Source organism: Spermophilus citellus, assembly GCF_964194105.1.
Source record: "Spermophilus citellus genome assembly, chromosome: 1".
NCBI lineage: Eukaryota > Metazoa > Chordata > Mammalia > Rodentia > Sciuridae > Spermophilus > Spermophilus citellus.
The window spans coordinates 47,419,859-47,444,206 of record NC_138182.1 but is presented as its reverse complement, the minus strand read 5'-3'; the positions used below and the strand labels follow the sequence as shown (position 1 = coordinate 47,444,206).

At 35.2% G+C, this 24,348-nt stretch overlaps 2 protein-coding genes across 7 annotated transcripts in view; both read right to left on the bottom strand.

Annotated features, from left to right (window-relative positions):
- Positions 1-2,823, bottom strand: part of SUGT1 (SGT1 homolog, MIS12 kinetochore complex assembly cochaperone) — a 37,573-nt gene extending 34,750 nt beyond the window's left edge. Inside the window, exons 1-2 of the mRNA XM_081290739.1 lie at positions 2,646-2,823; positions 2,495-2,552 (exon numbers count right to left, since the gene is read on the bottom strand). Coding sequence (XP_081146865.1) covers positions 2,495-2,552; positions 2,646-2,683 — 96 coding nt within the window. The 5' untranslated portion in view covers positions 2,684-2,823. The remainder of the gene's footprint in view (positions 1-2,494; positions 2,553-2,645) is intronic.
- A 2,972-nt stretch (positions 2,824-5,795) lies between these two features.
- ELF1 (E74 like ETS transcription factor 1) overlaps positions 5,796-24,348 on the bottom strand; it is a 107,852-nt gene continuing 89,299 nt past the window's right edge. For 5 of the 6 annotated variants that reach the window (XM_081290660.1, XM_081290657.1, XM_081290659.1 and 2 more), the window contains exons 5-9: positions 22,593-22,760; positions 18,390-18,473; positions 17,455-17,647; positions 14,943-15,389; positions 5,799-7,942 (exon numbers count right to left, since the gene is read on the bottom strand). In XM_081290660.1, coding sequence (XP_081146786.1) covers positions 7,339-7,942; positions 14,943-15,389; positions 17,455-17,647; positions 18,390-18,473; positions 22,593-22,760 — 1,496 coding nt within the window. In that variant the 3' untranslated portion in view covers positions 5,799-7,338. Of the gene's footprint in view, positions 7,943-14,942; positions 15,390-17,454; positions 17,648-18,389; positions 18,474-22,592; positions 22,761-24,348 lie in introns of all 6 variants that reach the window. The other variant, XM_081290662.1, reaches the window with a different exon arrangement.

The window sequence follows — 24,348 nt, the reverse complement described above, 5'->3', positions numbered from 1 at the left end:
ACATATTTTGATGTATGCCGGTGACTCAAGTCTATATTGAGCTTAGCCAGTGCTCCTAAGCAACATCCACATATAGCCAGTTCTCTGTAGACTTCACCTGAAATGTTCCAGAAACAATCCATATACAATATTCAAAGTTTAAACCATCCCTTCAAACTTATATTAAAACTGTCACTAAGTCTAGTTCATTTTTCATAAAATAATTCCCCTCCAAGCCCTCAATCACCGCCCTAGATTTCAACATTCACCTCTTACAACTTCTCACTATATTTCTGTTATCCACTATCCCTGTGCCTCCTCCAGTCTATTATCTACTTTGCTTTTAGAGCAGGTATAATTCAGGTAATTTCATTTCTTTCAGAATTCTTCAGAGATCTGCATGATTATGGTAAAACTGAAAATCCTCAATGTCTTAAATGCCTGGCCTCTGTATTTGTGTAGCCTTTCTCCCAAAGGACTTGCCTCCTTATGTTGCATGATCTAACACTATTTGCATATTTTTTCTGTGCCTACTGAACTGCAACTTCCCCTGTACAAACTTGTGTATGTGTTTTTACTTAATACATTTTTAATTGACAGAACAACTGTATATTTATGGAGTAAGATATGACATTTCAATAAATGTATACAATACATAATGATTAGATCAGGGTAACTGTTATTATCACCTCAGATATATGCCATTTCTTTATATTGGATATATTCAAAATCCTCTCCTCTAGCTATTCTGAAATATACAATTAACTGTTTGTAAACCAGTTACCCTACTGAGCTAGAGGACATCAGATGTTCTTCCCCTTACCTAACTGCCCCCCCCCATACCCACTGTCCATCCTCTCTCCATGTTTTATTCTATTTATTTATTTATTTATTTATTTATTTATGGTGCTGAGGATCCAACCTAGTGCTTCACATGTGCTAGGCAAGCACTCTACCACTGAGCTACAGCCCTGGTCCTCTCTCTGTTTTTTTAAACCCCACTGGTCAGTCTCTATCCTGCTATGCTCTTATTGTACTTCATACAAAAGCCCATTACAATAGTTATCTTATATTTTAATAATCTGATGACTTGTCTGTCCACAAGACTGTAAAATCCCTCATGGTAGTCTTTTCTTCTTTAGAGTCTTGGCCCCCAGGAGAACATTCAGCACTAATAAATGCTGTTTGGTGACTGAAAGAAAAATGTGAAACAATTTATGCTACACAGCCCCTTTCTTCCTTATTCCTGATTGGATGGTCTTGGGTAAAACATACTCATTTTTTTGTGGAGGAGGGAAGGGGGCTGCGGAGTTGAGCCCAGGGTCTCATATATGCTAGGCAAATGCTCTACCATTAAGTACAGCTCCTGACCAAATATACAGATTTTAACCAATATGATAGCAAGTGACCTGAACCCCAAAATGGCCTGCTAAAGTAGCCCTTGAGGAAACAGACTAATATTCAGCATCAATGTTCTGGACCTACTTATAGTTACCAATTATTTAATAATTTACATTTACCCATTCATCTTTGTGAGGGCATCTCAAGGTTAAGAAATAACATTTCCTCCTAATATAGCTGGATTTATTTCATGATCACCCTCCTTTTACTCAAAAGTTTCTGATTTCAGGTCTGTGGTGGGTCCCAAGAATATGCATTTCTAACAAGATGATACTGCAGTTGATCTGAAGACCACACTTTTGAGAATGAATGTTCTCTAGCAGTAGACCAAAAGTACAGTGCAGCAAAATTCTTTTAGAAGTCATACTAGGAAAGAAAAAGGTCCTCTTGCCTGGTATTGCTAGCCTAACTTATAACTTGAAAGCAAGAAACTCCTGGCTAAGATGGCTGTAGCTTAGGCTCTATTTAATTGTTTTTATTGAACTCTTAACACTTTTACATTCCTTTACAACTTCATGGTCTTCCAGAGCGCAAAACCACAAAGTGCTAACTTTTAGTCCAGTACATAAAGAGAACTGACCCACAACAATCACTCCTTGTACACTGCAACTCGAAAAAAATATTTATCAACAAACGAATTAATAATGACCCTTACAGGACATCTGGAAAGTTTTATGGACATATGGGAAAAGGCTTTGTTCTAGTATACTGAGTTCATACAGACGCTTAATACTGAGCCTGTTATGTAAGAATGACAAGGATGACAGTCAAATGAAATAATATCATCAAGCCCAAATTTCACTTTTTCCTATAGGCAGAAATGCCATTTAAAAAAAGAAAAGAAGCTTCTTTGAAACCACGAAATAAATCAGAGAAGGTGTTTTTTTTTCTCAGGAACTGCGGGGATGCAGGATGCAGGAGTCCGGGAGAGAAGAAGAGTAAGAGCAGTGGTCTGGCCCAAAAGGGTCCGTGTGGGGCTGAGAAAAGAAACTGAGGATCTCAATACTGAGGTGGAGACACAGTAAAAACTGTAGCCTCCGTCCCGAAAAGGCAATGCTGGGAAGAGGCGGGGTTAAGCCAGAACAGAGTGGAGGAGAAAGAAATGGTCTCTCACCTCTAACGCCGCCTGTGGATCCTCTTCGATCAAAGCATCTGAAAAGCACTGGAAAAACCTGCCGGGAAAACAACGACTTCAGCAGAGCTCGCTAACCAAAGAAGGGGGGGGGCGTTTAAAATAAACAACAAAAGGAAAGGAAAACACGCACCGCTGAGCTGTTGCAGGTTCTGCTGCAGCCGCCGCCATCCCTAACAGCCACTGTCGCTACAGCGGGAGCTGCTACTACCGCAGTTACCAGGACCACCGCCGCCCACGGGGGAAACTTCTGGAGAAACACCAACCGAGCTTCCGTCCCAAGTAGCCAACGAGCAGGCACGCAGCGTGCGGCTGGGGGAGGGGAGGCGACCAGCAGGCGCAGAGCCAGCTGGGAAAGTGGAGGACCGGTTGTCGCCGCCGTGTTTGGGGGTCCCGTGACCGGCTCTGACAGTCCCTCCCCTCTCCCTGGAAGCCATGGTTACTGGAAGCCGCCAGCACATTCATTTGCCCTTTCTTCCTCCATGTTCGCCCAAACCCCGCCAGCACTCTAAGAGAGCCTTCCGGAATAGTCTTTCAGAAGCACTTTTGTAACGCACTGTTATCCCTCATGAACTCTTGGCGATTGGAGCGTATGCCTGTCTGTTAATAACACAAACTGCATTGACATATTTTCACTGAAGTTCTCATCATGGTTACCCCAGAAGCCCAACCTCTCGTGAGCCGTGACGTCATTCGCGACTGCGAGTGTTTTTCCGGGAGCAGAGTCCCGGATGGCGCGTGGATTCTCGCGATCTTTTCGCTGAGTACTCGCCGAGTCCCTACTCGCCGGAAGTCGTTTTGGTCCTAGAGAGGCGACCGAGGAAAACTTTGTTTTCTTCCCGGGCGTGTGTCCATCAGTCTGTGGCCCAACCTTTCTTCCTAGTCGGCTTCGCAGACCAAGAACAATCTTTTCAATCCGAAAGCACCCAAGGGAGGAAAGTGGCCTAACATTGTCTCATTGCTGCTTTATTTTCCAACCCAGTTGGCCAAGCCCTCTTCCACCGTTCTCTGGCCCAAGTAGATATAACTAGGAAGCTTCCAGCAAGTTTCACGGGACGGGGTTAGAATGGGGAACTGGAGGGAGAGTGAGAGGCACTGTAGATTTAAGTAATTTGAGTGTCTGGTACATCCATAGTCCACACTAAACTCCGAGTCTCAAAGATGTTAATGCCCTCAAGAAGTTTAAATCCGTTTTGTTCTAAGCGACAGAATGAAAGAAGTAATAACAAGGCGCACTTAAAGACTACAAAGTTAACTTCCTCAAAGACTAACTTTGATACCGGAGCTCGTCCTTGAAAGATGAGAGTCCATGAAAGGAGGGAAAAGGCAATTAATTCGGACAAAAACAATGTGTTTGAAAACATAATCGCTAAAATTTGAATTTAAATTCAGTCAGAGAAACTAGAGCTAGATCATAATGGGCAAGGTGTAGTGTGCCAAGAAGCATGGGTGTTTTTTAAATCTGCAAAGTCATCAATAGATTTGCATTTTTTAGGTAAATTATTTGTATTGTGAAGGAATGATTAAAGGGACAAGGATAATAGTTGTTGCGAAATAACTCTTAATATAGGTCAAAGAAATGATTTCTAACCCACCCTAGAGTAGGAGAGGGAAAGTATGAGTTCAGATAATCTTGAGATAAAACTGCCAGGACTTGCCAGGCACAGATGGTGGAGCAAGCCTGTAATCCCAGCCAGTTTGGGAGGCTGAAGCAGGGGGATTGCGAGTTCAAAGCCAGTTTCAGCAAAAGCCAGCCCTAAGCAACTCGTGAGACCCTGTCTCTAAATAAAACAAAATATGGCTAGGGATGTGACTCAGTGGCGAATGCCCTGGAGTTCAATTCCTTGTACCGCCCCCCCCCACACACACACACACACAAAGAAAAAGATATGAATTGAAAGGGAAACAAGTTTTTGGTTTGGGTAATTGGTGAAAGATTATACCAGTAGCTAAATTATAAAACTGAAATGAAGCAGATTTGTACAGAGAGGTGAAGAGTATTCATTTGGATATAAAATTTTGGAGTTCACAGCATACACTAAGAAATGAAGACCCTAATGATGAAACCTTTTGAAATCTTTTACATAACCATTTTTTTTGAAGTTTTCTTACCGGCTTATAGTAGTTCATATGGTTTAGAATGGAGTCATTTATTCGATACATCTATTGCAGATATATTCTCAGTTGTCTTTCATCCTCTTAATATTTGTAAAAATATAATCCAGCTTGTATGTGCCCTTTTGTGTCTCATTTAAATCTTTCCCTACGCCAAACCTGTGAAAATACTTTGTTCTAGATGCTTTTACTTTTCATGTTTCCTATCATCTTGAATTAATTGTGTTAAAGGTATGAGGTTAGGGGTTAAAGTTCATTTTCTCTCCCATACGAATATCCAATTGATCCAGACACATTTATTGAAGTTTTTCATTTCTCCTTATTTAAATTGTATAGCAACTTTGTTGTCATATGTAATGTTGAAGCCACCATCTTGGAATCGGAGTTCTAAAACCTGCCAGTACCTTGATATTGAAATTCACATTCTCCAAAAATAAATTTATGTTTATTATAAATTATATAGTCCTAGGTATTTGTTTTAACGACATAAGTAAACGACATAAATCACTTATATTGTGATTTATGCAGTGAAAAACTGCAATACTAGTCTGGTTAAAAAGATTTTATTGGCCTGGATTATAGTATATTAATATTATATACTCTTAAAAATCATTTTAGAATAATTAGAATGAGAAAATAAGTGAAAGTTACTGCTGGGTATAGGTATTGAATTACAATTTTATTTATATTTTTCTTAATGTTTTCCAAGTTTAGCAATTAAGTTTCTAATTAAAAAACTTGTTTTGGGCTGGGGATATAGCTCAGCTGGTAGAGTGCTTACCTTGCATGTACAAGGCCCTGGGTTCAATCCCCAGCACCACACAAACAAAAAAAACTTGTTTTTTACAAGTGTGTTTAATATTGTTGAGAATATTTTATTTTACCCGATTCTTGGAGCTTGGGTGCTATGGTTTGAATGTCTGTAACTGTTAAGAGGTAGGACTTTTAAGATTATCATCACCAGAGTAGATCTGTTATAAAAGCAGCCCCCTTTTCTGCTTTCTGTCATGAATGACTCAAGAAATGCCAGTATCATACTTTCTGGTCTCCAGAACTGTGACAAGGATCCCACCCCCACCACCCCCACCCCGCCCACCCCATACTGGGGATTGAACACAAGGGCCCTCTACATCCCCAGCTCCAACCCTCAACCCATTTAAAAAAAAAAATATTTGACAGTTGCCAAGACTGATCCTTCTGCCCCAGTCTCTGAAATTTCTTAAATTTCCACTGCACCCACCTGAGAAATAAATTTATATATATAATCATTTAGTAGTAACACTGTAAATACTAGCCAACAATCTCTGTACACTTGTTAAGAAATTTTTGCCCAAAAACAAATATTGAGAATTTCACGATTTATTTAATAAACCAATTAAAGATACAAAAAATGTTTAGAGGATTCCAAAATTTAAATTTTCATTTAAATACAAATTCACTTTATAATATGAAAACATATAACATTAGACCTCTAAACATGATTTTTTTCATCTACAAAATTTTTACTAGAAAAGTTTGCAGAAAACAATTTTTATTGTGACACTAAATGTACATTATTTACAGTTGAAAAATCTAAAAACTATTTCATTTCGGAAACTTGGATATATGTGTATGCAATTCCCTTCCCCTCTCCAACCCCAGTAAAAAATAATCCAAAATATAAAGCTATTATGCTTTTATAACAAATGACTACTCAAGCCAGATTAGCCCAAGACTCAAGTTGTTTTCTTGGTCTTTAAGAAAGTGCTTTGACTTTCTTAGAATAGCAGTATACCATTTAACACTTAGCAACAAAAGTTTACTATAATGGACCACAGTACACAGTGATCTAAAGAATTAATGAAAAAAAAATTAGGATGAATTTATGGCAGATTTTATTGATAATAGAGTGAATTTTGTACGGATCACTTATTTTTCTATAATATTTAAGCTATATTGCTTTAGGAAATAACTTGATAATGTTTTAATTGATAATTTTAAAATATAGGTGTTAGAATAAAAATTTAAAACTAGAAGGGAAACTAGAGATCATTTACTCCTGTGCGTCCCTTATGAGAACTGAGGCCCAAAAAGAATCAAGTGGTTTGCATTGCCCAAGATTACACAGCTAACTAGGGGGAGAACCACTCTTAGGATGATATTTTATACTACTATGCTGAAACAGGTTGAGCCATATCATGGGCATATTTCAATTTTTAATGTTACTTTTTCATAGTTTGTTATACAGTACAACCAACTAAAGTCAATCTAAGAGACATAATTTTAACAAAGAATAAAATAAGTTTCTTGCATTTTAGAGTCAAGACTTAACTTATACAAGTGGAATGAAAATACTTCCTATATAAATTTCCTGTTGCCTTACATTTAAGTAATGTATTTACAAAAGAATCAAAACAGCTAATACAATGTAAAATTAGAAAAGAAACTTTAAAAATGTTTATGGTATAACAACTGAAAAAAAAATCTCAAAAGGATGTCTTCATAGTATAAAATGCCTGTTCCTTCACAATTGAATTCTGAAACATTTGGAGAATAAAGAGAAACACTTGGGTTTTACTCCCTCAACTAACAAAATCAAAATTAACTCAATTATTTTTTTTAACAATCGCAAAATTAGGAACCTCTGTAGATTTATCTTAGAATCAGTTTACAGACAACTGAAAATGAGTTCAATTATAAAACAACCATCCATAAATCCTTTGGTACATTATTTAAAAAGAGTTGGGTTCCAGCAGTTCATTTTGTTTCATAGCTACCTGAGAGGCAAATCCATTGGTACTGGATACCACCATCACATAAGGCTGTGGCTGTTGCTCAGTTTTCTCAGTGTCTTCTTTCAAATGATCTTCAATCTCCTTTTTTTCCACTTCCTGTATAAGAGTTTTTGTCTCTTGAGCTTTGATAACTGAAGTAATTACAGTGCCAGGAGGGTGAGCAACGAGTTGTGAACTTCGAGGAGAAAAGGTCACCACAGGTGTAGTAGCACTGAAGGACGGGGATGAAGTCATACTGACGGTTCCATTGCAAATGGACTGAACATTGCTAGTAAGAACCTGTTGTACATGGGCAGGGCTAAAGACAATTGAAGGAGGAGAGCCTGCCTTCTGTGATGGTAGCATGACATTTTCTTTCAGTACTGTCATGGGCTGTGATGATGGAATAGCTTGTAAAATAAATTTCTGAGATCCAGCACTGGCTGATGGATCTGTGCTGGCTATTACCGTTGTAAGTGGCACCGTTTGGAGTGTTACTGTGTGCAACTGCTGATTCCCAGGAGACACGACCACTGGAACTTGGGTTGGAGCCTGTATAGTCCTATTGAGATAACCAAATAAAAGTGAGACAGCATATTCATTATTGAAGCCTTAATACTTGACAAGTCATCCTGAAAAAATACAAGTCTGGCATTTCAAATGCTGTTTCCCATATTTTTTACACAGAATAATAAACATCATGCCAGGTATACATCATACATATTTTATCTCTGAAACCATTCATAATGATATCATCCATGAGTGCTATTTAAAAAAAAACACCTCTGTATAAAGTGCCACATCAACACATCTGGCACACCAATTTTGGTGAGGAAGGAGGAGATATGGAAATGCTTAATAGTAAGGAAGTTAGGTACAAGCTATTGGGGGGAGGGGGAGACTGGGAAAGTTGGTATGGTGGCACCTGCCTGTAATCCCAGTGACTTGGGAGGCTGAGACAGGAAGATTGCAAGTTCAAGGCCAGCTTGGGCAATTTAAGGAGACCCTGTTTCAAAATAATAATAAAGGGTTAAGGATGTGGCTCAGTGGTGGGGTGTCCTGGGATCATTCCCCAATACCACAGCAAAAACAAAAAAGATTGAAGAAAAAACTAGGAAATTAAAATCAAATCTGATTCATTTTTTTAAATACTTACAGGATAATATCAATGTGCTCATCCATAATAATTACCAAACTTCGTGATTTTCAATGTTTTTAAAATAACATATAAAGAGGCAAAATGCTCTACTAACTAAAACAAAATCCCTGTCTTAAATGTACATATGACAGAGTTCTTAGGATTTTAATAGCTCATAATTCATATGTATTTACATAAAACAAGTCAGGATTATAATTTATGAGAGTTCTTAGGCTGATAGCATAAAATAAGGTCAAGCTTTGACAAAAATAAAATAGGAGCATGTTTTAGCAATTTTGTAGGCCTAAATAATTTTCACAAACTTTAGTTACAGAGTTACAATTTAACATAATCTCATTTATTAAAAAGGTACATAAATGATATCATGAGGCAATCTAACTTTGAAAGTTACAATTTGGGTCACTGTTATATAAAAAATAGTTGAAAAACTGCATCTGGATATCTACTATCTTCTCTGAATTCTGTAAAGAATTTTATAAAAGATACTTAGCTGTTACTTTAAATGGCTAAATGCTAGGTTAGAATCCCCATAAACTAGGTTATTAAAGCTAAATTTTAGTATGTTATAGTTATGTGGACTGTCACATGTGAGAAATGAAATTCTTGAGAAAATAAATGGGATAGGTGGAAAGATGAAATAAAAACCCAGTACAACTTAGGGAGAACTTCAAAGTATGTGGGAAGATACAGGATGACTAGAGCCTACCCATTCACGTGTGATAGTGATTCACAAATTCAGACTGCCACTCAAGTCATCATTGTGAGCGTCAGTCTACAGCAGGATATTAACAGCTCTCTTGAAGGACAAAGCTAGAAAAGATCATGAGTGGAGTATAAAGATTTAATAGGTAGGCAGAATATGGCTGGGAATAAAGGCCACATGAGCTAATACTAGGCAGGAATGGACAAAGTGGGAGGAAACCATCACTTTGGGAGTCAGGGAGCTTTTCCAAAACACACTGTGCCTTTGCCATCTCTTTTCCCACCTGAATTGGAGTAACTTTGGTGGAATGAGAGTCTGAGTATGGTACCCTAGAGCCAAATACCATTTTAAAAATAAGGTCCCAAAAGGCTTTCCACGACAATAGCTTACATACACGTACTCTACGTAAAACAGTACTTGGCATATAGTTAACACAGATTCTATAATATGTATAGCCTTGTCATGTTGTATAAACACATTTTCTCCATTTTACATGTAAAAAGAGGTTGAACAGCTTGCATAAGATAACCAGTAAGATAAGAAAGAGACCATCTGACTGCAGACACTCTATGTGTCTATATAGAAACTCTATAGTCAGGCACTATTACAACATACTTCTACCTCTGGAGTTCTGAATAATTTCAGCTAAGATGAATATTTACAATTATATTCTTAAACTACAGGCCATTTTAACTCCGATATCTCTCCCCCTTTTCCTTCTCTAAGATATGGCAGAAACAATAATGTACTTTAAAATTGTCCACATTACTAATTAGGGCTACCATTAGGCAGTTAATGTTTTTGTTCAAATTTTTAAAAAATATTTTATCTTTTAGTTATAGTTGGACACAATGCCTTTATTTTTATTTATTTATTTTTTATGTGGTGCTGAGGATCGAACCCAGGACCTCACATGTGTTAGGCAAGTGCTCTACTGCTGAGCCACAACCCCAGCCCCTTTTGTTCAAATTTTTAAAAGACAAGTCTTTTCTAGTTTGAGAAACTAGACTACTGTCTGTCAGAAAATACACATAATTATATATGATATATACAATGTAAATATGATGGTTATTTAACAAATTTTAAAACAAATTTTAAATATATCCCATTATATTATATAACAGAGTATATTTTAGTTACTTTTTAAAACCTTCCTAAGCTGCTTACAAGCAATTGGTACCACAATAATAATTTATAATTCATCAAAATTTCTGAGATGGGCTGGGATTGTGGCTCAGTGGTAGAGCACTTGCCTAGCATGTGTGAGGCACTGGGTTTGATTCTTAGCACCACATAAAAATAAATGAATAAAATAAAGATCCATCAACGTCTAAAAATTTTTTTAAAAATTTCCGAGGCTAAGAAAGATAATATAACTTTTGTTGAAGATCTTTTGGGAAGTGCTTATCACAACGACCTGTAAGTATTATGATCTTTATTCTATAAATGAGGAACCACTCAAAATATTTAGTTCATTTTCACATTTAATAACTGGCAAGGCTGGAAGATAATGCTTACCTTCTTCCCCCCTTCACCACGCGCACTTAAGGTAAATTATAAACTGTACATGTATATACACTGGGAAGGGGGAAGGGTACAGGGGATTTAACCCAGGGTCTCTTTACCACTGCTACATCCCCAACCCTTTTCATTTTGAGACAAGATCTCTCTAAATTGCTGAGGCTTGCTTTTAACTTGGGATCCACCTGCCTCAGCCTCCAAAACTGCCTGGATTATAGGCATGGCCACCATGCCCAGCTAAAAGACATTAAGACAAGTCAGGCATGGTGGAGCAAACCTGTAATCCCAGCTACTTAGAAGGCTGAAGCAGGAGGATTATAAATTAGACCAGCCTCAGCAATTTAGCAAGATCCTGTCTTTAAAAAAAAAGGGGGGGGGCTGGTAGAGCACCCCTGGAATTCAATTCCCAATATCCCCCCAAAAGAAAGAAAAACAAGGCACTAAGACAAACTCTTAGTGCTTGAATAAATATTAGAGAAGAAGAAGTTAAGTTAGGTAGACTTCAAGTTTACCAATGGACAATTTTGTGAAAATATTTTATCAGAGATTTTTTTTTATTTGCAGTACTGAGGACTGAATCTAGGGGCACTCTACCATTAATTACATCCATAGACCATTTTGGAACAGGGTCAGTGGTTTAGTTTTGTTGTTTCTTGGACTAACATGAAGCCAGAGTCAAATCAAAATTTGTAAAAACTAAACACAAATGCTGTAAATCAAAAAAGTTTAATTGACTAAACATAGATAAATGCAATTTATGAGATGAAAATAAATGGGTGAAGGAAATACACTGAGATGCTACATGCCTCTCTGTAAATAAATGACAGTTCATGTGATCTGTTATAAATCAGTAGGTAATGTGGCAAATCATCAAGCTCACTGCTTTGGACTAAACTGCTTGCATTAAAATGCTCTCTCCACCACGTACTAGATATAACCAAGCTCCTGCACCTCTGTTTCAGTTTCCTTATCTGTAAGATAGGAATTTCAGTGGCAGTGGTGGGGATTGCATACTAGGTAAGCACTCTGCCAAATGAACTACACCTCCAGCCCTTCAATTTTTTTAAAAATTTTTTTAAATGTATTTATTTATTTATTTTGAGATAGGATCTTGCTAAGTTGCCCAGGAAGGACTTCAACTTTAAATACTCTTGCCCCAGCCTCCCAAGAAGCTGGGATTATAGATATGCACTACTATGCCCAGCTAAAATGGGAATATCACTCACATCTCATTGAACTGTAAGAATTCTATATATCACTATATGTAAAGTAAAATATAAAAAGTTCTGCGTGTCAAATTCTTACTATAATAATTGAAAAATCTATATTTTAAATTGTATATGTTCTACTTCCTCTCAACCATAGTGAGAAAAATCTTTAAAAGGCCCCTGTTTTTATTAGTCATAAAAATGAGTAATGTAATCAAACTACTATTTATTTCCCAGGATAATGGTTATTTAGAATAATATCTATTCTTATGAGTTATGGGTTGAAGTTATTTAAAGGTAAAAGTCAAGATAATCTTAACTTACTTGATAAATAGTAAAACAGAAAAAAAAACCCAGGTCATAAACTAATCTACAGAGAAAAGGCAAAGTGCTACCAATTTTTTAATCTAAGTGCATGGTAAATAGGTATTTATTAAATACTATTTTGACTTTTCCACATTTTGAAATTTTTATAATAAAAAGCTGGGTAATTATAAAATACAACTTCAAAAAATAAAATATCACTATCTTATCAGAAATTATTCTAATAAAAACCAATAATGTTAAAATTTCAGAGTGATATGTTCAATTTGCTTGAGGTTCATGCTCTTCAACTGAGCTATATCCCCAACTTTATTAAAGGTCAAACTGCTTGAAAACAAGTAGAATTTGGGGAAAGAAATAAAAGATAAAACAAATGACAGAAAAAATTTTAAACATATATGATTTTAAAATGTGAGTATATATACATATAAAGGAATGATTTACTACAATAAGAATGTAAGTTTTAACTTGAAAATGTTAAATTTTATATTGCTTCATTCTATAAATAGCCCATTTAAAAAACTCCTTATCCTAAAATGAGGGAAAAGAATGAATACATGCACTACTTCAAAATAAACTCTAAAATGTGAATGTTTAGGCACTAGGAAAATGATAATGAATAAAATATGGCTCCTACATAGCTAAATATGTAAGAGGCAGGCATTAAAATCAACTGAAATGACACCTGTATGTAACAAACAGAAGATAGTATGGCCAGGCAATCAGCTTAAACTGGAGAACAAGAAAGAAGTATACGAGGCTAAGAGTTAAGGTAACCAAAACTGGACATATTTTATCTGAACACGGATCTAACAAGAATTGCAAGAAAGCAATCTAAAAAAACTAGTTTAGAAATGACTTGTAGTAATACAGGTTGCACATCCCTAATCCAAAAATACAAAATTCAAAGTGTTCCCAAATCTGAAACAAGTGGAAAATTCCTAACCTCATGTGACAGCTCACTGTCAAAATATTGTATAAAATTACCTTCAGTCTATATGAAATATATATATATATATATATAAAAAACACATTAGTGAATTTGGTGTTTAGACTTGGTCCTATCCAAAATAAAGCTCTTTATGTATATGCAAATATTCCAAAATCCAATATAAAATTCAAAATCTGAAACACTTCTGATCTCAAACATTTCAGATAAGGGATATATAACATGTATATAGCCTGATCTGAAAAAACATATTAGAATCCGGGCAGATTTCATGGAACTGTCAGGGTATTCTAGAAAGGAAATTCGAAAGGGACACTAAGGACAGTTTTTAAACCACTGGGAGGAAATAGATAGCTTTGAATTTTTCTGGCAAGTCTTAGAATATTTTAATAACTGTCATTGGGTATCATTCACAAATTGACTTTCAGAGTAATATCTAATACAGTATTTGCAATTTAATACTTTTCAAAGCTAGAGGCATTTTTTAATTCTAAAATGGAAATTTTCAATACAATTGCTATAAAATTCCACTTAATCCCTCCAACAGTTGGGTCCCGGTGTCTAGATGTAGCCATTTGTGTCTGTTAGCACATATACACACAATGATAAGATGACAATCTAGAATCTAGTGGGAGGAACCATATATTCCCAAATACATAATCATATGGTAACAAACTAACAGGAAATAAAACACTAGAAGGTAAATGCTTGAGATTATATCATTCCTGTCTAATAAAAAAGAAAAAAATCAACTTGAATCATTTGAAAATTTAAGATTTTCCCAATAGCAAAAATTTTAATTTGTACGAAAGGCTGAATTATCCAAGTGTGTTCTTGATTCTAGGTAAAATTAACTTGTATCAAGACAACTGAACCAACACCTCAGCATTTATATTATGGAATATTCAAACATAGTATGGAAATCTGCAAATGATAATAATCACTTTTATTTGCTTTGGAAGGGTTCCTGTGTGCTGTTACATTTCATGTTCTTGAAATTCATGACAGTATAAACAGGCAAAACAACAAAAGCTGTTAAATATCCATTGACTTTTATTCCTTATTCCTTGCCCCTATTCTAAAATCAGGTAAGGGTAGTCCCAAAATTCTTTAGAAAACCAATCTAAAGCAGGGTTTTCTTGGTCAGCATCTATACTCAGGCTCTTAGACAAGTATGATTTTTAAACTGAGAAAACTACTTTTCCAAATTCTGGCACTCTGAAGCCTGAAAAAGACAACTTTAAATTTTTAGCCTCCCCACTTGTTTGAACTTGTAGAAGTATTCCATAGTAGGATCTTCCCAAGTAATAACATTTCTTTTATGGAACTCAGTACATTCTTAATGTCAAAGTATGACAATCTATGTTGAATTTTTTCAGATTCTGACTTAATTTGAAAAAAAATCTGAAACACTTCTCTGGATTTTTCTCACCTTTGGGTCATTCCTTATATGGGTCTATCTAGTAAGCTATAGTTAAAGTGATAGAATAACATCAAATAATGTTAAAGTTTAAAAATAAGGAATCACTGATACAATCAGAGGGCTAATACAATACACATGGCTCCTGAAATAGTCTGTTAACCAAAAGTTCTAGCTTAAAATAAAATGTTCACTTCTGAACCCTGACCCACTTAATAAATAATGGTGCTGGTAAGAAACATATAGTAATTATGCATAGGAACTTTGGTTTTTCTCACCTAATGCTCTGAACAGAGGAATTTAATGTTTCTTCTTGCATGCTATTGGTTACAGTTGCTTCTCCTTCTGCGACAGCTTGTACTGGCTGTACTACATGAACTGTCCGGAAGAGCTGGGTAGGATATGGAGACTGTGAGGGCTGCATTGTCCTCAAAACTTCTGATGGCTGTGTAACTTCTATAGGATCTTTGGGTTTTGTAGCTTTAGAATTCCCTGGCTTTAGAACTGTAGTGGCTCCTTTTATCCCTGGACTTGAAGATACTCTTGATCGGCTTGCTTGATTCCTACTTGAAGTGGTCGATGAAGATAGTGATGGATCTGAAGACTCTATGCTGGAACTTGGATCCTCATCATCTATGTATATAAGATCTTTTGGCATTTCTTTAAACTGATATACCAAGCGCTGACCTTCCACTTTTGCAAGAATACCCCTTTGGTAATAGTACCTATTCAAAGCAGATAATTTCATCAATATCCTATTCAATCAATCAAATTAAAATAATATTCAATAAAAACAAATTTTCCTAGTCATAAGCAACTTTAAAGTTAGAATCAAACAAGTGAAAAATTTTCTGAATTAAGGACAGTTACCTTATATAGGATAAACTTAACGCTTAGAGAGAGAAAAGTCATTATTGCCAATTAAATCTAAAGTCAATTCTGATTAGGGTACCGTTGAAAAGTAACCAGTCTTCAATTTTCTTCCTTTCTCTATCTTGCTGCTAACTTTCTGGGATAATCAACTATCCTACATATATCAAGAAACTGTTTCCTCTCCATAGCTTCCTGTAACATTAATACAAGTTTAAATTTTATTCAGATTTGTGTGCAAACTTTAATGATGTACAGTACAGAGATCCAAATAGTCTGTCATTGATCTTAACAAAATCAAGAGCCAAAACAAAGTGTAAGCTAAATAAACCAAAAACTTGAACTAGTTCTAATTTTTGTTGTTGTTGTTGTTTATTTAGGTACTAGGGATTAAACTCCGGGGTGCTTTACCACATCTTTAATCCCTTTCTTATTTTGAGACAGGATCTCAATAAATCGCTGAGGATCTAAGAAGAGTTCTAGTTTAAGACTGTCAAAAAGATTATTCTAAAAGATTATTCAGATCATTCTTTTTTTTTTTAACTACTGGAGATTGATACCTGGGGCACTTTACCACTGAGCTATATCCCCATCCCTTTTTATTTTTTGAAGCAGGGTCTCACTTGTGCTGAGGCTGACCTAACTGCCTCAGCCTACAGAGATGCTAGGATTACAGGCATGTGCCATCATGCCTAGTCAGATCATTCCTATTTTTAATCTTTCTCAAATATGTGCATATATTGAGAATAAATTACATGATCCCAGAAAAATAAAGTAAAAGCAAGCTTAAGAATAAAAAATGGTACCTCATTCAAAATTTCTAATATTAATACTGAAGTATGAATCTATTCCATTATAATAAATAACATCATACCTGAGCTTCATGTTTAAAAATGAACTTCTTACAAGTACCTACACTACCATTATTGGTATTTGGGGCTAAATTTAAACAATTTCTAATGATAGATATTTTCTTAGTAAACTATAGGTTAAGTATGTCTTATCTAAAATACTTGGAACCAAAACATATTTCATATTTAGGGTTTTTTTTTTGAGTTTTTGAATATCTGCATATAGACTTTACTTATTGAGCGTCCCTAATACAAATCACCCAAATTTGGAAATACTCAAAAAATCCAACACTTTTTATCTTTTTGGTTTTGTTTGTTTTTTGCAGTGCTGGAAATTAAACCCAGGTCTTTGCACATGCTAGGCACTGTACCACTGAGCCTCTTCCCCCAGCCTCTCAAAATCCAAAACCTTTTAGGCACCACAACTTTTTTTGCTCAAAAAGCGTCAGATTTGTAGCATTTTTAAATCAGATTTTTGTTTAGTTCAACCTGAATCTGTTGTTGTTTCCTTTTTTTAAGAAGGAAAATATCTTCCCTGGTTAGAATAAGCTTTTAGTTTGAATTTGCACTGATTTCTACAAGAATTGTGGTTTTCAAAAAATTATTATTTCTTCAGTTATACATGATGGTAGAATCCATTTTGACATAATTTACAAGCATGGAATATATTTTGCTCTAATTCAGACCCCCATACCTCTCCTTCCCCTTCCCTCTCCCCATCCCCACTGATCCCTTCCTTCTCCTAATCTTTCTGCCATTTACCTATAGTTATTTTTTAAATTAATTTCTTATGGATGTACACAACAGTGAGATTCACTGTGGTATATTCATACATGTACATAGGAAAGTTATGTCAGATTCACTTCACGGTCTTTCCTTTTCCTATCCCCCCGCCCCCACCTTCCCTCCATTCACCTTTGTCTATTCCACTAAACCTCTGAACAATTGTTGTTTTGTAACTCAATAAAATTCTCTTATTTAATCCCTTAGTTTTTAAAAAGTTACCTATTTTTTCAATACCTAGGAAATGGTATTCTTAACAAAACAAAACAAAAAAACCTTCACACACCTGAGTGCTCTTCCCATGGTCTCATAATTCATATCAGGTTTGTTTTTGTGTTTTCCCCACAACCTGGATACTGCTTTAGAATCTACCAGTTTAAAAATGCCTTTTTCTCGTTGAGTCCATTTGATGTATTTAGGACAAGTAGCTTTGTCCTGGAGCAGGGCCAGTAAAAATTCCCAAAGATAAATTGTATTTCCTGAAACAAAACAACTTATTTTTAAATGAACAAAATTTCATTTAAAAGAGCACAATAAAACAAAAAAAAAAAGTTCTGTAAACTATATTAACACAAAATTATTATATAATTCAGTTAGTATTGCCAATATATTCAGTTAGAATTGGTGATTTGATGTTCATAATTTTTAAGGTCTAAGAAAGAACTCTGAATCAGTCCTATGTAAGATGACTTTCAGAGACAATACCTTACCCATTAGATTTGCAATGACTTAGGGAGAAAGCACTTCAAGATATATTTTTTTCTATTTAAAAACCATTACATAGAAGAAACATGAAAGAATTATATGACACTTTACATAGTTGTTGTCTTTATATTAGAACAAGTAGCATCAGCCATAACAGCTTTCTTCAAATTTGAGCAATGGTTATGAAAATACTAGAATTTCAAGACAACCTAATAATGTGTATGAACTGAAATCTAACAGGGCTGAATTTTTCCAAGAGCCTCATATTATTAAATGAATAAATGGATTATTTTGACATACAAATGAAAATAACTCAAAAGGATTTCTAGAGCTACCTTATTACCAGTTCATTTACAGAAACTAGCAACTCTATCTTATAAACATTGGTAGTAATATATTCCATTTCAATTTATCAAGAAAACTGGAAGTTTCTACTTACAATATGAAGACATTATAAAGCAATCTCAATGTTACTTGGCCTGGAAGTATTATGGGGGAAATTATAGCAGTACTTACCTTTCCCATCTTTGTTTTTCTTCTTCACAGATATATTTGGAGTAGTAGCTGGGGAATCTGGTCGTGGTGGTTTAGTTTTCCTCCCTGAAATCAGAATAACCGTGTAAATATCTGCCCTCAAAAATGAAAAATAATGAACAACTTAGCTATTTTTTCATTTATCATAAATTTCAAAGGCCAAAATGTCTATACATAGGACAATAAACTTGACCTTAAAATGCTTTTACTAAAAAATAATTTCAGTAAAAACTTAACATTAATGTAGGTCAGATCACAAACACATTTATGTAATAAATGACAGACTCATCTGTAAAAATGAGGTTAAATTTCAAATATTGAATCTTGTCTTTGATGTAACCATATTGATAATGCTTTCTTAAGAAATCGGGGAATATTCTTGACATTGATAAAACTTGGACTTAAAAAATTGGCCACATAGGTTTGTCTGACTCTTGGTTGTACAAGCTTTTTAAGGCAAGAGAAATGGATTTTGAGCTTTTCTCTCTTTATATAAAAGACATTTCTACATAAATTTTCAAATGTTAGAAACTTTTTCATATTCTATAGATATAGAAAATATCTGAGGTAAAATGTGAACCACCTAATTGTTGAACCACCTAATTTATTCCTGTGTATTTGATATGTGTTAGAGGCCTCAGATGTGCTAGGCAAGACTCTGCCAATGAGCTACATATATTCTTAGCCATTTTTAAAAAACTTTTTTTCTAAAATATTTTTTTAGTTGTAGATGGACACAATATCTTTACTTATTTATTTTTATGTGGTGCTGAGGATGGAACCCAGTGCCTCACACGTGCAAGGCAAGCACTCCACCACTAAGCTACAGCCTCAGCCCCTCCTTAGCCATTTTTATTTCATTTTGAGACAGGGTTTCAATAAGTTGCCCAGGCTGGCCTCGAACTTGCAATCCTCCTGCCTCAATCTTTGAGTATCTGGGATTACAGGAAGCACCCACCATGCTTGGCTTGTGTATTTTTAAACACCTCAGTTTTCTATATCTCTTGAAATTCTCAGCAAATTTTATGGTTATCCATCATCAATCTCTAAGTCCATCCTGACAGCCTAAATACAGATTGGTAAGTCTCTGTGATTTACTTCTGCCACTCTTCTGGAACTATGGCTTGGTAGCATTGTTGACTGTATTTAGTTGAGGCACTCATGCTGTCTGAATAAACTACCATTCTGTATATAGTTACTCTCTTCCCCAATATTCTGGTCTAGACCACAGGGTGAATTTGGGGTAAATATAAGACAATACCTTAGAATATCAAAATTTTAGAGCTAAAAAATCACAAGGTAAGTAACAACCTATCCCAAGAAACTGAGTAGGAAAACATTTTTGAAATCATTTGGATGAGTAAGAGTATGGGGAAAAGGGGTCAGAAAAGCCCTTTTTTCCCTTTTAAATTTTGTTTTAAGACTATCAAATGCCATAATCTTGGCTACTCAGGAAACTGAGACAGAAAGATTGAAAGTTCAAAGCCAGGCCTGGGCAACTTAATGAGACCCTGTCTCAAAATAAAAGGGAATAAATAGGTGGCAGGGTGGGGGCTGAATGGTAGAATACTTGCATAGCATGCATTGGCCCTATAACCCTCAGCATTGTGGGGGTGAGGGGAGAAAAAGCCAAAAATATCTCTAGTAATACTTTCAGCATGTCAGACATCTGTAGAGAATTGCTTCATGAGGCAGATTCTCTGGCTATGTTCATGACAATAAATCATTAGAAACCAAGACTTTGGTAACCTATCATCTTATTTTATACTATATACATGCTCTTTTGATAGAGGTAGGCAATAGGAATAAAGAAAATATCTAACTAGTTTAAGTCATGACAGACACTGTCCATAGCCTACACAATAATCCATCATCTCCCTTACTATTTCAAGGTGGCAATATACAGAGCTTCACATGAATTATAGCTTGGTTGGATACAAAATTCTTGATTTACAATTATTTCTTTGCCAGGCATGGTAGTGCATGCCTGTAAATCCCAGAGACTTGAGAAGTTGAAGCAGGAGGATCACACGTTTGAGGGCACCCTAGGAAACTTAGTAAGACCCTATGTCTAAATAAAAACTAAAAACGGCTGTAGATTCAGGAATTTTATGTACACATAAGCATATTCTTTTATCATTGGCTTCTTCCTTTAACATAAAAATTTTTGAAATTTATCCATTTTTGTTTTATGTATCAATGGTATGTTCTATTTATACTTGAATGATATTATATTGATATACCACCCGTTTAGTCAATCAGCAGTTGATAGACATTTAGTTTTTTTCTAGTTTTGGGCAAGTGAAAATATTGTTGCTAAAAATATTCAATATAAGTTTGTCTAAACATACACTTTCATTTCTTTTGTTTAAATATTTAGAATGACAAGGTTACAAGTATACATTAAAATTTTTAAGAAACTGACAAATTATTTCCCAAACAATTTTTCTTCATGAATAAGGGGCCATCATAAGACTCAACTCATTTGTTTCTTGTCTCTCAGGTAACACTGACTTTTGTTTGACTGATATCTATTATCATTATTTCATATATTTTGCCTATTTTTAGTTGCTTCAGGTAGAAGGGTAAATCCATCTCAACTACAAGTAGAAGTTCCCCCTGGTCTTTTTAAAAATCTTCTTGTTCTTTGATCATGTTATTAACCATGTTAATTCTTTGACTGTTTCTTATTCTTTTGCTTTAGAAACTGTAATCTTCCTCAAAGTTTCTATTTGATCATTTTATTATCTGTTGTTTTCTTAGAGAACTAAACCTAGGGTTTTCTATGTCTGCTACTTTTTACTCAGGAAATGTCTTCCTTGTGTATTTTGTGATACCATAATGTCAGTTCACCTTTAACAGGGCTTTTTCTGAGGAAATCTTATGCAACTTAGGTTCAATGTGCAACTTACCAGAACAATTTTGTGAGTTTCAGCCTGGTGCCCCAATGTTATTATCAGCCTGGAGTCACTTTTATGTTAATTACTTGGCTGGGAATTCTAAATTAGTGATAGTTTAAAATCTCATCATAAACCTAGTTAAGGGAGACAAGGATCATAAATTCTCAAAGGAAGAATTCTCCAGAGTCCTGGCAGACACTTGTACAAGAAACTTGTACACGTTTCCTTGTATTTGTTAATGGATGGATTTCCCCCAAGTTTGTATCTCTTTTAGGGTTCCAGTTATATTTTCAGGTCTAATACCTCATCTTGCAAAGGCCCAAGACCTAGGCTGCCACTACATAATCAATAAAAACAAGCCCCTTGACTTAGGTTTCTCAGCCCTTGAGAGCTGCTACAATGTTAGTTTATACTTTTTTACTTTCTTCTTCATTTTTCTCTTGGAATTTCCCTTACTTTCACATGAGCTCAGATTATTGGTGGTTGGTGAGTCCTTTAACCAAAATATTAAACTCAAAATAAATGAACAATGAAATGGAAAGAGCAACAGACTTCAGAAGGCAAGTGTGGTGCCAATTTGTGAAAAGTTCAAAATCCCCTTAAAATTTTCCTCTTCAATTTCTTAGTTGATTTCCAATGCATAAGTTTTCCAATTAGAATCTTATGTTGGAATCAATCACAAGTATAGACTGGTGATTTTCAAGTAATCCTCTTTGGAGATGAAGCTGATCTGTCCTTACCCACAAGCTCTTTTTTTGAGTTTGAGTTAACAGGGTTAGATTAAAAATCTGAGGCTTTAAAAAGTTGGTAAATCTTTTTTCTGTGATAGACCAAGTATTTTAAATACATAAAATTCTATTTTTTAAATGACCCTAATATGAACAAATACCTCAATTTGGATTTTTGCCCTCAATGTGTTAATTGGTGTAGAAATATCTTTGAGCAGGCACAATGGAACATGCCTATAATCCCTGCAACTCCAGAGGCTGAGGCAGGAGGATCACAAGTTTGGGACCAGCCTCAGAAACTTAGTGAGGCCCTAAGCACCTTATCAAGACACTGTATCAAATAAAATATCAAAAGGTCTGAGGATGTAGCTCAGTGATAAAGCACCCCTGAGTTCAATGCCTAGTGCAAAAAAAAATCCTTGAATAAAATTATATAGAGATTCCCCATCAAGACTTGATTATTTGCCCCTCAAAATTAACCATCTACCTTGAATAAAATTATATATAGATTCCACATCAAGATTTGACTATTTGCCCCCCAAAAATTAATGACCTACCTTTCTTTCTTTTAGGCTGTTCTGGTGAAGAGGCTTCTGGTGAGTCTGCATATGTCTCTTGCACCTGTTGAGTTTCCATCACTTCAGGAATCCCATCTAATGTGACTGATACATGGGTAATTGGGGCAACAACAATATCATCTTCAGATGAAGTAAATGCATTATTATCTAAAGGAAGTAAAATCAACTAATTATAACATGCTGTGTATTATAAACCAAAATAATTTTACATTTCTATGAAGGTTAAAGTAGAAATAAAATTTTAAAATCTATTCTCTCCCTTAAATCAAGTACCCTAGATCAGTGGAGTCTTGACGGTCTATTTCAATGTCTTTCTTACTTGACTTCCTATCAGTTTATCTTGTCTCTCTCCTCCAGGCTGAAGTTATCTCCTGAAATCTAAGTCTGATCTCATCACATTATTCTTCTTACTACATTATTCCTCTATACAAAAGTTTTATACCCTAAAAATTAGAAGAAAAAATTATACAAAAAAATATATTCCTATAATTTGCAAGGAAAAATTAAACCCAAACTCCATGGCATGTCTTTTAAAGCTTCCACAATCTAAACCAACCTTTCCGATCACATCTCCCAACTACCATGAAGTTTACAGTTTATCTGTACCAAAACATTCACCTCAAAATTTATTTATTTACCTATGTATTTATTTATTTATTTATTTATTTTACAGGTCTATGTCTGTAGCTCAATCCATTACCTCTAGCTTGAATCCCCTCTCCTTAAAAGCTTATTCATCGTTTACAGCCCAAGTCAAAACACTTTCTCAGTAAAGCCTGTCTCTAGTATGAGAGACTGCTTCCTGAATGCTCCTGTCCTTTATTTTTGGTTTTTACCAAATTTCACTGCATAATCAGAGACTTTTTGATAAATTTATTTTTTGCAAAAAAGTGGGGTGCAATCATTATGTGAAGATTTTTTTCAAGCTGTATACTACTTAAAATCACTGATTAGTCTTTGGTGCAAGATTAGGATGCACAGATTCCTCGTGAATGCATGTGGTCATAATGATTATGCAAGAAATATGGTACAATTTTTTGGTGGGGGGTACCAGGGATTGAATTCAGGGGGACTCAACCACTGAGCCACATCCCCAACCCTTTTTATACTCTATTTAGGGACAGGGTCTCACTGATTGCTTAGTGCCTTACTTTTGCTAAGGCCGATTTTGAACTCACAATCCTCATGCCTCAGCCTCCAAAGCCACTGGGATTACAGGCATGTGTCACTACAATGGTGTATTTTATAAGCAACTAACTTCAAAATTGAATTCTAAGATTGGGGAAAGAAATAACATCCTTTTGTGTTCATGCCTAATACACTGCTATTGCACATATATAAGTAAACATTCAATAAATATCTTGAGTTGGTTTATTAATAATTAATTTCATGAGTTTGACTGCTTCCATGTCAGAAAAGCTCCCCCTGCCCCCAAAACCATGGATTTTTAAATAGATAATGTGGAGACTACGGGTGTAACTCAATGTTAAAGCACGTACCTAGCATGTGTGAGACCCGAGTTCAATTCCCGGCACTGGGGTAGGGGAGTGGGGGAAGGATCTGGATGATTCAGCAATTAATTTTATGCCACAAAAGAACAGTAAAAATTGAGCTGTGGTGTGGCTCAGTGGAAGAGCACTTGCCTAGCATGTGTGAGGTACAGGGTTCAATTCTCAGTACCACATATAAATAAAATAAAGATCCATCAGCAATTATAAGTTTTTTTAAAAAAAAA